The 14,133-nt window shown below is 43.5% G+C and overlaps 1 protein-coding gene across 6 annotated transcripts in view; it reads left to right on the top strand.

Annotated features, from left to right (window-relative positions):
* The window catches only part of LOC119965217 (serine/threonine-protein phosphatase 2B catalytic subunit alpha isoform-like), a 532,569-nt gene that overhangs the window by 112,414 nt on the left and 406,022 nt on the right, over nucleotides 1-14,133 (top strand). The window contains exon 1 of one of the 6 annotated variants that reach the window (XM_038795663.1): nucleotides 11,211-11,227. The exons of the other annotated variants lie outside the window; for them this stretch is intronic. Within the exon in view, the coding sequence (XP_038651591.1) occupies nucleotide 11,227 (1 nt within the window). The 5' untranslated portion in view covers nucleotides 11,211-11,226. Of the gene's footprint in view, nucleotides 1-11,210; nucleotides 11,228-14,133 lie in introns of those variants that run through there. 6 annotated transcript variants of the gene reach the window in all.

Genomic DNA, 14,133 nt, shown 5'->3' with positions numbered 1-14,133 from the left:
AAGAGGTTTGTATATTTTACAACTAGCACATTTATTTGTCGACCATATTTTCCTGGATTTGCAGTCAGGTGGGTCCCAGTCTCCAGATGCAGTCAAAGGCCATTCCATATGTGCGGTACCACCTTTTTGGGAAATCCTCAGCCCAGATAGCTGTAGTGCAGCTACTTTTTGTAATCTTCAGTAATCTTTTTGATTTAACTGCTGAGATAAATTAATTTTGACATAACCATACTAACCTCTGCTCAGGATCACAGGCAGATAAGGCCAACCAATTCTTTGTTAATTATTCTGATCGGCGATTTAATTTGGGTATATTAAGTGGAATGAATAAAGAAAAAAAGGAAGGTCAACAATGTTACATTTAAATCAAGATTCTTTGACTGAGGGCACAGCTCATGCACTAAAATTCTCCCTTCCCTCCATTTTGGACTCTGATGGGTATTATTAATCTGTACAAGCATAATCCTGATGTCGTGTTGAAGGTTTCAAATTTGTAACAGTGAGAATGCTTAAACCACTTATTCATAAGCATTTTCATACCACAATTCTATGTTTAAACACATCATTTCATAGCACAGTAGTAAACAGATTAATTTATGATTTTGTCAATATGTAAATTGTAGATTATCTTTCAGATTTATTTGACGGATATTTTCCTACCGTTTCTATGTGTCGGATGACGAGAGGGCCAATCAATCTCATTGCCGAGGCCTGCTCTAGAATCTGGCTCTAGAATCAAAGGTGGTCTCCTGAGAGGGCGTTCTTTTTAAATTGTCCAGTTAAAGAAGGCTATGTGAACTTCAGACCAAGGTCCCATTGTTTTCAGTCAATCACACGGCAATGGGAGCAGGGATTGAATGGGAATGGGCGTGGGTATGTGGCTATATAACAGGTAGGGAACTTCAATTTTTCCTGTCCACCAACCAACAAAAGTGAAAGACTAGCTGGGCACTGGGCAGGAAAGTCGATGGCACCCGGAGAGCAGAAAGGAGAGATAATAGACTGAGGAACATCCTGCAGAACTGGAGAGGGTATTTGTGGGGAAGGGGTGGGGGGCAGGGGGGAGAAGGGAGGTTTGCCAGGGCGATGGTAGAGGGGTCATTGGAGTGGGGAAGCAAAGACCAGATAATGTGTTGGAGGGAAGTGGAGGAGGAGCAGCGGGGACATTGGGAGGAGAGGGTTAGGGGGCGGAAGAAGAGGTCCAATTGTGCTGCCACGGAGTGATTTCAATTGCAGTAAGGAAAGCAGATTGGTTTAGACCATAAGACATAGGAGTGGAAGTAAGGCCATTCGGCCCATCGAGTCCACTCCGCCATTCAATCATGGCTGATGGGCATTTCAACTCCACCTACCAGCATTCTCCCCGTAGCCCTTAATTCCTCGCGACATCAAGAATTTATCTATCTCTGCCTTGAAGCCATTTAGCGTCCCGGCCTCCACTGCACTCCGCGGCAATGAATTCCACAGGCCCACCACTCTCTGGCTGAAGAAATGTCTCCGCATTTCTGTTCTGGATTTACCCCCTCTAATTCTAAGGCTGTGCCCACGGGTCCTCGTCTCCTCGCCTAACGGAAACAGTTTCTTTGTGTCCACCCTTTCTAAGCCATGCATTATCTTGTAGGTTTCTATTAGATCTCCCCTTAACCTTCTAAACTCCAATGAATACAATCCCAGGATCCTCAGCCATTCATCATATGTTAGACCCGCCATTCCAGGGATCATCCGTGTGAATCTCCGCTGGACACGCTCCAGTGCCAGTATGTCCTTCCTGAGGTGTGGGGCCCAAAACTGGACACAGTACTCCAAATGGGGCCTAACCAGAGCCTTATAAAGGCTCAGTAGCACATCGCTGCTTTTATATTCCAACCCTCTTGAGATAAATGACAACATTGCATTCGCTTTCTTAATCACAGATTCAACCTGCATGTTTACCTTTAGGGAATCCTCGACTAGCACTCCCAGATCCCTTTGTACTTTGGCATTATGAATTTTCTCACCGTTTAGAAAGTAGTCTATGCTTGGATTCTTTTTTCCAAAGTGCAAGACCTCACATTTTCTCACGTTGAATTGCATCAGCCATTTCCTGCACCACTCTCCCAAACTGTCTAGATCCTTCTGCAGCCTCCCCACTTCCTCAGTGCTACCTGCCTGACCACCTAACTTTGTATCATCAGCAAACTTCGCTAGAATGCCCCCAGTCCCTTCACCCAGATCATTAATATATATGGTGAACAGCTGCGGCCCCAACACTGAACCCTGTGGGACACCGCTGGTTTGATGGGCTTCTGTTTCTTCTAGCTCACAAGATTGCTGGAAACATACTTACCTGATGAATCAAGCCATTCTTACCTCCCTTTGGCTGATGGGTTTCCTAAAACCAAGGAAACCTGGCCCACAGCCACTAAATTTAACTTGCCCGAAAAGCAGAGACATACAGCCTTCTTTAAAATAATTAAATGAAGGGCCTCGATCTGGAGAGTGGCTGAGTTGTTTGTCCCCCAACCTGCCTCTGTTAAAACCAGAAGTGCACATGTTGGAGGTGGGTTGGCAGCAGGTTTTGCATTTTTTAAAATAAATTTATGGTGCCCAATTCATTTTCTCCAATTAAGGGGCAATTTAGCGTGGTCAATCCACCTACCCTGCACATCTTTGGGTTGTGGGGGTGTGGTGGTATGATTTGCATAGCTGTCTGCCATTGGTGCAGAACATTGGCTTACCATTGGCCCTGGTCGGTCATGTGCCTCTCGACCGATTGGTTGAGACCAGTCATGTGACGACTCTCCGATTGGTCGAGAGGCTGAGTTAACCCCGCCTCCAGAGCGAGGTATAAATAACCAGAATGCCCGGCGGTCGTCCATTTACTGTAGTCGACCGCAGGGCTAACTTCTAGCTTATTAAAGCCTAACTTTTGTACAGCAACTCGTCTCGCGTTCGATTGGTGGTTCATCAGGGGGCGAAACCCACACAAACACGGAGAGAATGCGTAAACTCCACATGGACAGTGACCCAGAACAGGGATCTAACCTGGGACCTCGGTGCCGTGAGGCAGCAATGCTAACCACTGCGCCACCAGCTGCCTGGGTTTTGCATTTTTAAAAATTTACCCACCCCTGTCCCTTCCACCTATCATGTTGGGTTAAAGTGTTCTCAAAAGTCTCTTAGAGGAACAGATAGTGCTCTGATTGTTACCAGATATTTCATGTACTTTTTGATGTTTGGAATATCTTTGAGGAATGGTGCCCACAACACAAGGTTGAATAATTTAAGTTTATAGGACATACACATCTGTATGTACTTAAAGTTTATATGCTTAATATTGGTGATTGCATTAAAAATTAGAAAAATAATTGTTTCAAGATTTCACAATGTTTAGAAGTAACATATGGGGGTAATTGCCTAATGTCCATGTGGAATAATTTGACTACATTTAGACTATTAGCAAATCGTATGGTGCAATGGGACATATTGCTCTTTGACCTCGAGGGATCTGTGTTTGAATCCTACTCCTAGTGATAAAAGTAAGCGAGTGCTATTTTCCGCATCGTAGTTTAGGTTCTAAAGAAGTTCCTGAGGTGGCTAAGACTGTGCCTTGAACTGCAGGGCCTGGTTATCCCACCTTTTGAACAAGATGCCATATTGACAAAGGAGTTTCATCGTACACAGAGTGAGCACCCTGAGGATGATTAAGCCTCTGATCACTAATTAAAATGGATGCTAAAGCTCATTTAACAGGACGCAAGTAATTTTTCTGCCTAGTTCTGCAATTAATGACCTTTTCTAACAGTGACCAGCTGAATAAACATAAAAGTTGCCATTGATGACGTTTCCGATTGCTACCTCCTCATGTTCTTTTGCAGATGGAGACTGACTGACTGAATTGCCTTTATTGATGATTTTTAATGTACAGTGGGAGACTCTGAGACAAGTCACCAACATTTTATCAACATTCTCTTTGCAAATTCTCTTCGGACTTTCCATAAAAAGAGTCAGTGCAATGCTATTGTACCTTGCTGGAAACCATCTGAGAGTCACCTCGTGAAAGGGAGTGATTGGCTGTGGGATTCTGCTAATGGTCCCCCACCCAACGCTACTCTTTCTCCATTTACATGACCCAAGAGCAATGCATGAGGAACAAAGAACAAAGAAAATTACAGCACAGGAACAGGCCCTTCGGCCCTCCCAGCCTGCGCCGATCCAGATCCTTTATCTAAACCTGTCTCCTATTTTCCAAGGTCTACTTCCCTCTGTTCCCGCCCATTCATATACCTGTCTAGATGCTTCTTAAATGATGCTATCGTGCCCACCTCTACCACCTCCGCTGGTAAAGCGTTCCAGGCACCCACCACCCTCTGCGTAAAAAACTTTCCACGCACATCTCCCTGAAACTTTCCCCCTCTCACCTTGAAATCGTGACCCCTTGTAACTGACACCCCCACTCTTGGGAAAAGCTTGTTACTATCCACCCTGTCCATACCTCTCATAATTTTGTAGACCTCAATCAGGTCCCCCCTCAACCTCCGTCTTTCCAACGAAAACTATCCTAATCTACTCAACCTTTCTTCATAGCTAGCACCCTCCATACCAGGCAACATCCTGGTGAACTTCCTCTGCACCCTCTCCAAGGCATCCACATCCTTCTGGTAATGTGGCGACTAGAACTGCACGCAGTATTCCAAATGTGGCCGAACCAAAGTCCTATACAACTGTAACATGACCTGCCAACTCTTGTACTCAATACCCCGTCCGATGAAGGCAAGCATGCTGTATGCCTTCTTGACCACTCTATCAACCTGCGTTGCCACCTTCAGGGTACAATGGACCTGAACTCCCAGATCTCTCTGCACATCAATTTTCCCCAAGACCCTTCCATTGACCATATAGTCCGCTCTTGAATTTGATCTTCCAAAATGCATCACCTTGCATTTGCCTGGATTGAATTCCATCTGCCATTTCTCTGCCCAACTCTCCAATCTATCTATATTTTGTTGTATTCTCTGACAGTCCTCCTCGCTATCTGCAACTCCACCAATCTTAGTATCATCTGCAAACTTGCTAATCAGACCACCTATACCTTCCTCCAGGTCATTTATGTAGATCACAAACATCAGTGGTCCGAGCACGGATCCCTGTGGAACACCACTAGTCACCCTTCTCCATTTTGAGACACTCCCTTCCACCACTACTCTCTGTCTCCTGTTGCCCAGCCAGTTCTTTATCCATCTAGCTAGTACACCCTGAACCCCATACGACTTCACTTTTTCCATCAACCTGCCATGGGAAACCTTATCAAACATCTTACTAAAGTCCATGTATACGACATCTACAGCCCTTCCCTCATCAATTAACTTTGTCACTTCCTCAAAGAATTCTATTAGGTTTGTAAGACATGACCTTCCCTGCACAAAACCATGCTGCCTATCACTGATAAGTCTATTTTCTTCCAGATGTGAATAGATCCTATCCCCCAGTATCTTCTCCAACAATTTGCCTACCACTGACGTCAAGCTCACAGGTCTATAATTCCCTGGATTATCCCTGCTACCCTTCTTAAACAAAGGGACAACATTAGCAATTCTCCAGTCCTCCGGGACCTCACCCGTGCTCAAGGATGCTGCAAAGATATCTGTTAAGGCCCCAGCTTGAGGAGGTTGTGCTTCACCAAGAAGGTCATTACAGAGATTTGTGGCCTTGTGGAACAAACACTTGGATGTTGTGGCACATCCTGCACTGCATTATCTGTGACAGCCAACGTTGAGGGAGTACTTAATTTTTATGTTATTGGTACCTTTTAATTTGCCACAGGTGATGTCAATCACGTATTGCAATACTTTGTGTACTTCTGCATAAGGGTGTTTGTGTTCGGAGGAATAGCAATGGTTGCAGAATTTGGCTTTGTAGAATTAGTAGTTTTGGTGCTCCCGGTACCAGTTTAAAGGTCAGTTAGCTCAGTTGGCTGGATGGTTGGTTTGCGATGCAGAGTAACACCAACAAGGCGGGTTCAGTTCCTGTACCTGCTGAGGTTATCCCCGAAGGGCTCGCCTTTTCAATCTTGCCCCTCGCCTGAGGTGTGGTGACCTTGAGGTTAAATCATCACCAGTCAACTCTTTCAAAAGCCTACGGTCCTCTGGGACTATGGACGCTTTCATTTCAGAAGTAAAATGGCTGCTGCTTCTGCTCACTTCTGAACACCATCTTGAGTGAGGGTATTCTGAGTGTGCAGAGTAGACAGATTGTAATGTCAGTGTCGAACCCTAATTTAACATTTGCACTGCCATTTTGAATCTCACCACTCTTGCTCTCTCTTAAACATGCACAATTGAACATGCATTCAGCAACACAAATAGTCTCCCCTGCCTCCAATCATCAACATTCATTCTCCAGAAAGGGTGGCTACTAGGCAACAAGGGTTATCCACTCTAGACCTGGTTGATGACTCCCCTCCACAATGCAACCATACATGGCCAGCATGAATACTACGAAAGCTACTAGAAACAACATTGAGCAGATGATTGGTGCTGAAGTAATGGTTCCATTGCCTTAACTGTTCTTGAGGAGCACTTTTGTATTTGACAGAGTGGGTGTTCTGATTTGTGAGGTGAGCTGTGTTCTCCGTCACCTGGTGATCATGAGGATGCAACCCTCGACACCATAGATTCAATGATGGCCTCGAGGAGGAGCAGCAGCAGGGAAGGAGGATGAGAGGAAGCAGCGGTACATTCACATTTCGGATGAGCTGTCCACGCGAGCCTATTTGTATCCGGTTTGCATGAGTACAGCCCTGTATCTGCGTTATCTATTGATCCCAGGCTTTTTTGAAAATGGCACCCCTTTGTGGGAGGCAATCAGCTCACTGTACTTTGTCACAGATCTGTTCCAGCACAGATCACACTCCAGAGTTTTAAATGACCACCACCCACAGCTCCCACCCTTTCCTAATGCTTTTCTCTTTCATCTTTAAAACCATTGTTCTCAAAATCTCTCTGAACATAACCGTCTTCAAAATATATACTGGTGCAATTGGTGAGATATGGTATGTGAAGTTGCGTTCACTGTCCTTAACCGCTTTATGAATTTAACTGCTTTTGGCACTGCATCCATACCCTTTGGGCTATTTTGTTAGCATTGAGCGCAAAAGCTACCTGTTCTAATTGCCTTTGTTATATCTATCTGATGGCAGCCATATAGGGAAAACAAAACTCTCTTGTCCTGTGAACTTCCTGCACCAAGGCACCCAGCACCTTTGGGGGACACTCTCTGGCTCATTGCACGATTCTTGTAGGTTCTTTGTGATCATCATTGCTTCTTTAACCAGGTCTAGCCCCTGCTGCAGCCAGTGAGCACTTTGCCATTAAGAGGTGCAGGCTAGTTTTAAATGGTGCTAGCCTCACACTAACTTAGGTGCCCTGCTGAAGTGTGTGGTCACTCACTATGCATTTAGCTCTGGGCTGCTTGTCTCGATCATTATAATAGCAAGCAACATAAAGTTTGCATGTTGCCTGTATCATTTTGATTGGGTGTAGGCTAATCAAGCATCAAGGTCCCTGCACCCAATTTCTGGGGCTAGACAATTGAACCCCTCTATATATTCTTCCCAGAGAAGACCGGGGCAGAGAGTTCTTGATTTTGATTTGATTCCGTGCTTCCCCATGGTCCAAGAAGCCATTGATTGCACACTTGTCCATGAAAGCCCATAATTATAAACTTGAGAAATTCAGGAACAGGAAGGGTTTCCATTCCAAGTCTGCAGCTTCCACGTGACCGCCAGCACAGCATCGTGCAAGTGAATGTCTGGTAATCCTGGTGCTTCCATGATTCTTTAATGAGACAGTCACTGTGCCCTAGATCTTTGAGCTCCAATGCAATATGCATGACTGGTTTCTGGGTGACGAGATGTACTTTTTGCTGCCATGACTCACCTGAGAAGGTCCAGCAAGAGCTAAGAACACAGACAACGAGAGCTAATCTGCCACTAGGAATACCAGTGATTAGATAATTGGGATTCAACATCGTAAAGATCACGAATGTCAGTCTTAGGCCACTTTGATTCTCTGTGTGGCATTAAGAAATGACTGAGCGCAGTGGTTACATCAAAGACTATGGCCCCAACAACATCCCAACTGTAGTGCAGAAGGTCTTCTCTAGAATGAGCTTCACCCACAGCCAAGCTGTTCCAGCACAGTGAGCCCTTGCAAAATGGAAGTCAGTTGGAACTGGAATAGATTCTCTTGTATAAAAGCAAACTACTGCAGATGTTGAAATCTGAAACAAAACAGAAAATTGTGGACAATCTCAGCAGGTCTGACAGCATCTGTGGAGAGAAAAGAGAGCTAATGTTTCAAGTCTGGATGATAAACAGTAATTCTGTGCTTTGACAAAGAGTCATCCAGACTTGAAACGTTAGCTCTCTCTTCTCTCCACAGATGCTGTCAGACCTGCCGAAATTGTCCAGTATTTTCTGTTTAAATTTCCAGAGGTTGGATTCATATCAAACACAAAGGAAGATGGTTTTGGTTTGTTGGAGAGTAATCATCGCAGCCTCAGGACATGGCTGCAAGAGCTCCTCGGGGTAGTACAATGCCCAATCATCTTTGGCTACTTCATTATGACCTTTCCTCCATCATGGGGTTTTGGGAACAGGACAAGGAGGGGTAGTAGGCGTAGGTAGGGTGTTCTTCAGGGGGCTGGTGCAGGTTTGATGGGCCAAATAGCCGCTTTCTGCACTCTAGGAGTTCCATGATTCTGTACGGTCAGGAGTGGGATGTTCACTGAAGTTGCCATTCGCAGCTTCTCGTACTGAAGAAATCTATACCCACATACAGAAAGTCAGAGACAACATTCAGGTTTGTCCTGCGAGCGGTATGTAATATCTGTGCCACAAGAGGTGTTGGGCAATACCGGTTCCAACAAAGAGATTCTAACCATTTCCTTCACATTCAGTGGCATTACCACCACTGAGTACCCACCATCAACATCTTGGGAATCACCATTGATCAGAAACATAACTGGACCAACTACACAAATACTTTGGCTACAAGAACTCGTCAGAGGCTGGAATTCTGTGGATAAACATCAGAGGGTTCCAGGTAGAGGGTCCATACAAGGCAGGGATGCTTGCCACTAACTAATTGAAGGTCACTTTTGAGAGACCATCAGACTGTGGAGCATTGTTACCACATGCCTTGCCTTCCAGGACTGAGGATCTATCAAGATGTTTTCCATCTGGATTGGATTTGGATTTTATTTATTGTCAGATGCACCGAGGTATAGTGAAAAGTATTGTTCTGCATACAGTCCAGACAGATCATTCCATACATGAAAAAAAACATAGGACATACATAAATACACAATGTAAATACATGGGCACAGGCAACAGATGAACATACGGAGTGCGGTACCACTTAATAGAGAAGATGTGTGAAGAGATTAGTTCAGTCCATAAGAGATCCATTCAGGAGTCTGGTAACAGTGGGGAAGAAGCTGTTTTTTTTAACCTGCTAGTGTGTGTTCTCAGGCTTTTGTATCTCCTGCCCGATGGAAGAACTTGGAAGCGTGGATAACCTGGTGGGAGGGGTCTTTGATTAAGCTGCCCACTTTCCCCAGGCAGTGGGAGGTGTAGACAGTCAATTGGTGGGGGGCGGGTTTGCATGATGGACTGCTGTGGTCACGACTCTGTAGTTTCTTACAGTCTTCGGCCGAGCAGTTGCCATACCAGACTGTGATAGGATGCTTTCTATGGTGCATCTGTAAAAAGCACACAATGCTTTCAAATACTTGTCCCTGGAAAACACAACAAAAAAGGCCACCAATCTGACCACAGTGCAATTGATGTAATCACTCTTCATCTATACCCAAATCAATGAAAACATTATACCAACCAATAACACGTAAATATTAAACTATTCAACATAGTGCTTACCCTTGGTGACCATCACATATATACACTTGGTTACTTTAGTGCTTTTCTGAAGTACAACCCACATGACAACAGCATGTGAGATGGATGTCTACAAGGGAAGTTCAGATGTTTTCCTGGGATATTCTCAAGAGGCTGTGTGTTGCGATGGGACCCAACTTTGACTATGCCACGTCAGCAAGAGCTTAAGCAGTGTGGGGTGCCTTGCTGACTGGCAATTGCAACAACAATGGCGGAGTGCCTGGGGAGAAAACTGGAATGCCTCCATCTGGAAAGAGCCCAATATATTCATGTTCCATGATTTCCAAAATCAGTACCTCATGGTATCTGTTCAACCCATGCCGTGGCCTGGTGAAAGACCGATCTCTCTCCGGGCAGCTGAGACACTCTGCAGATCCAATTCAACCAAGAAAGCCAGATCCACCATGGCAACTGTCTGAGCTTCAATTGGAGTACATTGCTGTTCCATGGAAGATGCAAGAACAGGTTGAGTTTCCTTGATCTGAAATCCTTGGATTTGATTGCTTTTCAAGTATTCAGATATTTCTGGTTTTTGGACTTACGGTATATGTGGTAGGCCTAGGCCTACTTGCATCACAATAGCCTAAGGCAAGGCTAGCTATTTTTTTTACAACATATAGTTATTTTTCCATGTACCAATGCTCACATACCCTACCTCTTACGGGTTAACATTTATTACACCTGTAGTATAACATTACATTGCTTTATTAATATACAAATTAACTGCATGGTTTATTGGATTGTTCTAGTAGAGTCAGCATTGTCATAATGAATTAAATGGCCTCCCACATTGCTGTTGATGGTTCTATAACTGAACTGCCATTAGAAAATAGTCTTGCCTATTTAGTATCGAGTTTGATTTGTTTTCTACCAGTACCCATATCGGAGTTAAATTGCTTTTATCTTCACACATCTTATTGTTCAGTATAAGCTACGGAGAAACAAGACCGCATTATCAAAAAATGAATATGAAATCGCATTTTATATGTTTAGTTTAGTCTTGCAGTAAAGAACCGTTCTACCTCACACTGTACGTATTTGTTGATGCTTCAACATGTTTCAAGAGAGATTCTTTTTTTGTTCGTTTTATTTTAAGGCAAAACGTACTTGCCTGGTTCTAGACCTAGGACTCACCGCACACCACATGCAATAAATTATTCCTTTCATATTTATTTCTATTTCTTTGATGTTAGAGCCCAACCAAGCTCTGATTTTTTACATCATGACTGGTGTCAGCAGGAAGGCATGCTACCTGTGGTTCTGGAGGGATCAGTATACCTTCTCCAGGAACAAGTAAGGAAGCTGTCTTTGGTATATAGTGCTATTAGTATTAATATATTGAAATTCAGTTTTGAGGGAGGTGGAATTTAAATCCAAACACTAATCTTTTCAGTCTTTTATTCGCTTCAAATTATTCTTGGGAAATAGGTTGAGTTAGATTTAGCTAAAATTTGAGTTGATCAGATATCAATATTTTAATTCAGTAAATGATGCTCTTATTTCAAATTGTGATCCATTATATTTTAATTAAACATTTTCAGTGGTTCAAATTGAAGGCACATTTTTTCTGAAACTGACTAATGTGGCCAACAAAATTACAGCTTTTGCAACTAACAGTACTAAAATATCTCCTGGAGAAAGGTTTACGAGTGCAAAAGGATAGTAGCTTACAATGGCATTATTGGGGCGGGGCGGCGGTGCAGTGGGTAGCACTGCTGCCTCACAGCTCTGAGGATCCGGATTCAATCTCGGATCCGGGTTCGATCCCGGACCCGGGTTACTGCCCGTGTCGAGTTTGCACATTCTCCCCGTTTCTGCGTGGGTCTCTCCCCCCCCCCCCCCCCCCCCCCCCTCTCCCCCCCCCCCCCCACACACAACTCAAAAGATGTGCAGGATAGGTGGATTGGCCATGCTAAAGTGCCCCTTAATTGGGAAACAAAAGAATTGGCTACTCTAAATTCATAAAAAATAAATTAATGAACATGAATGAAATGAAACCCTGATAAGGTGGTGAGATTGGTGTGAGCATTCTCACTTATCAGCATATTAATTTTAATAATTAAATGCTTTCTAAGAACGAAGGACTATTATATTCATGATGAGAAATGCATCACTTTACCAGCTCAGAATTAATGAGAATAGTCTTTAATGGAGTTTAGCATCATCAACAACATTTCAAGCTTTAATCTCTATTCCAATATTAAAATAATTTGTTAAAAAAAATATACATATATATGTTAATATATTTCAAAAAAGCAACAGTTCCAGCAGGAAGGCATGTTACCTGTAGTTCTAGGGGGAACTGTGTACCGACTCCAGGAGTAAGAGAGGAAGCTGTTTCCTGCTGGAAACTTGGGAGACAGCACTGTCCACCATCCTCCAGTTGAAAATTCACCCATTTGCCACAACATGTTGTTTTTTGCACCTTCACCTGAGTAAGTTTTAACAATAAAACTAGCTCCTGTTCACTTAAGGAACCTAGCTGGCTTATTTCTTCCAGAGAACAAGACACAATTAGGTACATTCTGTGAATTGGAATTTTACATTGAAAAAAAATCAGGTAGCATGGTGGTTAGCATAAATGCTTCACAGCTCCAGGGTCCCAGGTTCGATTCCCGGCTGGGTCACTGTCTGTGCGGAGTCTGCACATCCTCCCCGTGTGTGTGTGGGTTTCCTCCGGGTGCTCCGGTTTCCTCCCACAGTCCAAAGATGTGCGGGTTAGGTGGATTGGCCATGCTAAATTGCCCGTAGTGTCCTTAAAAAAAAAGTAAGGTTAAGGGGGCGGTTGTTGGGTTACGGGTATAGGGTGGATACGTGGGTTTGAGTAGGGTGATCATTGCTCGGCACAACATCGAGGGCCGAAGGGCCTGTTCTGTGCTGTACTGTTCTATGTTCTATGTTCTAAAAATCAAACTCCGTTACAGCCACTCCAGGAGTAGGGGGCAAAGAGAGGAGTCCTCCTAAACTAGTTGAAACACAATCTTTTAGTCCCCTTGCTAACATATTCTTTGGCTCAGTATCATTTTCTCTGATTACACTTCTGAAACTCTTTTTGACAGTTTTCTATTCAAAAAGCAATTACAAGTTGTCATGTAAAATATGATGGTGCTCAAAAAAGTCAAGAAAGTGTGCAAATTTTCCTGTATGGGAGAATGACATTCACAAGTTGCAGAATCATTTAATTCAGGCATTTTCGATTGCCTAAATGATCTGATTTCCTTTTGTATAATAATACTGAGACCATTTTAGGTTGTTAAGATGATGGTGAATGAGCTCCAGCAAAAAAGTAGAAGTGGAATGAAAGAAATGAAAGCACAAATTCCAAATTCAAGTTAGTGAATCCCCCGAATTTAATTCTCATTTCATATGAACTGAAGAGAAGGGTTTTAAATACTGATACTAGTTCACATCAATCCTAAAAGAGCATATGTGATGATGCCCTACAAATGCTGATGTGCAGCAAAGCAAAGAGACTTGCCCTGATTATTAGTCAATGCCATTTTCCCCAGAGAAGACTTGTTCAAAAGGTTTTGCAGGAGATATCTGGCAGCATCATTATTCTCTGCAACACTCAGTGGATCTGGCTGTAAAAGTGGAATTGGCAGACCTGAAGGAAGGTGCGCAGGCAATACTATACTGAAAATTCCTAGAGAAAATGACTAATATTTGTCCAAAGTATGAATGCCAAAATGTGAATATTTTATTGTTCCCCATCCAAAGGCTGTAATGCCATCTTACAGTTTTCCCAATAGTCAAACAATTTTATTCCCTTTAGGTGCTCATCCAATTATCTTTTGAAAGCCGCAATTGAACACTCCTCCATCACCCTCTTGGGCAGTTCATTCCCGATCCAACCACAGTGCAAAAGAATTCTTCCTCATGTAGCCATTACTTTGATTGGCAACCACTTCAAACTGGTGTTGTCTAGTTCTTGAACTGTGAGAACAGTTTCTCCCTTGGTGAGAACAGTTTCTCCCTATCTCGATCCCTCCTGATTTTGCACCCCTCCATTCCACCTCCTTCCAGTTTTCTTGATTCTAGTAGTCACCTTGAGTACCTTGATTGAACTTGCCTCCACCACAAGTCCAGGCAGTTCTTTCCACACATGAACTACTGGTTGTGTGACAAAGTTTTTTCTCACATTACATTTGCAAATTTGAGCCCTCTCATTCTTGGTCCTTTTATGAGTGGGAACAGTT

This window comes from Scyliorhinus canicula, chromosome 4 (genome assembly GCF_902713615.1).
Source record: "Scyliorhinus canicula chromosome 4, sScyCan1.1, whole genome shotgun sequence".
Lineage (NCBI taxonomy): Eukaryota > Metazoa > Chordata > Chondrichthyes > Carcharhiniformes > Scyliorhinidae > Scyliorhinus > Scyliorhinus canicula.
Note: the sequence above shows the minus strand (reverse complement) of the source record. Positions and strands in the feature narration are given on the sequence as shown.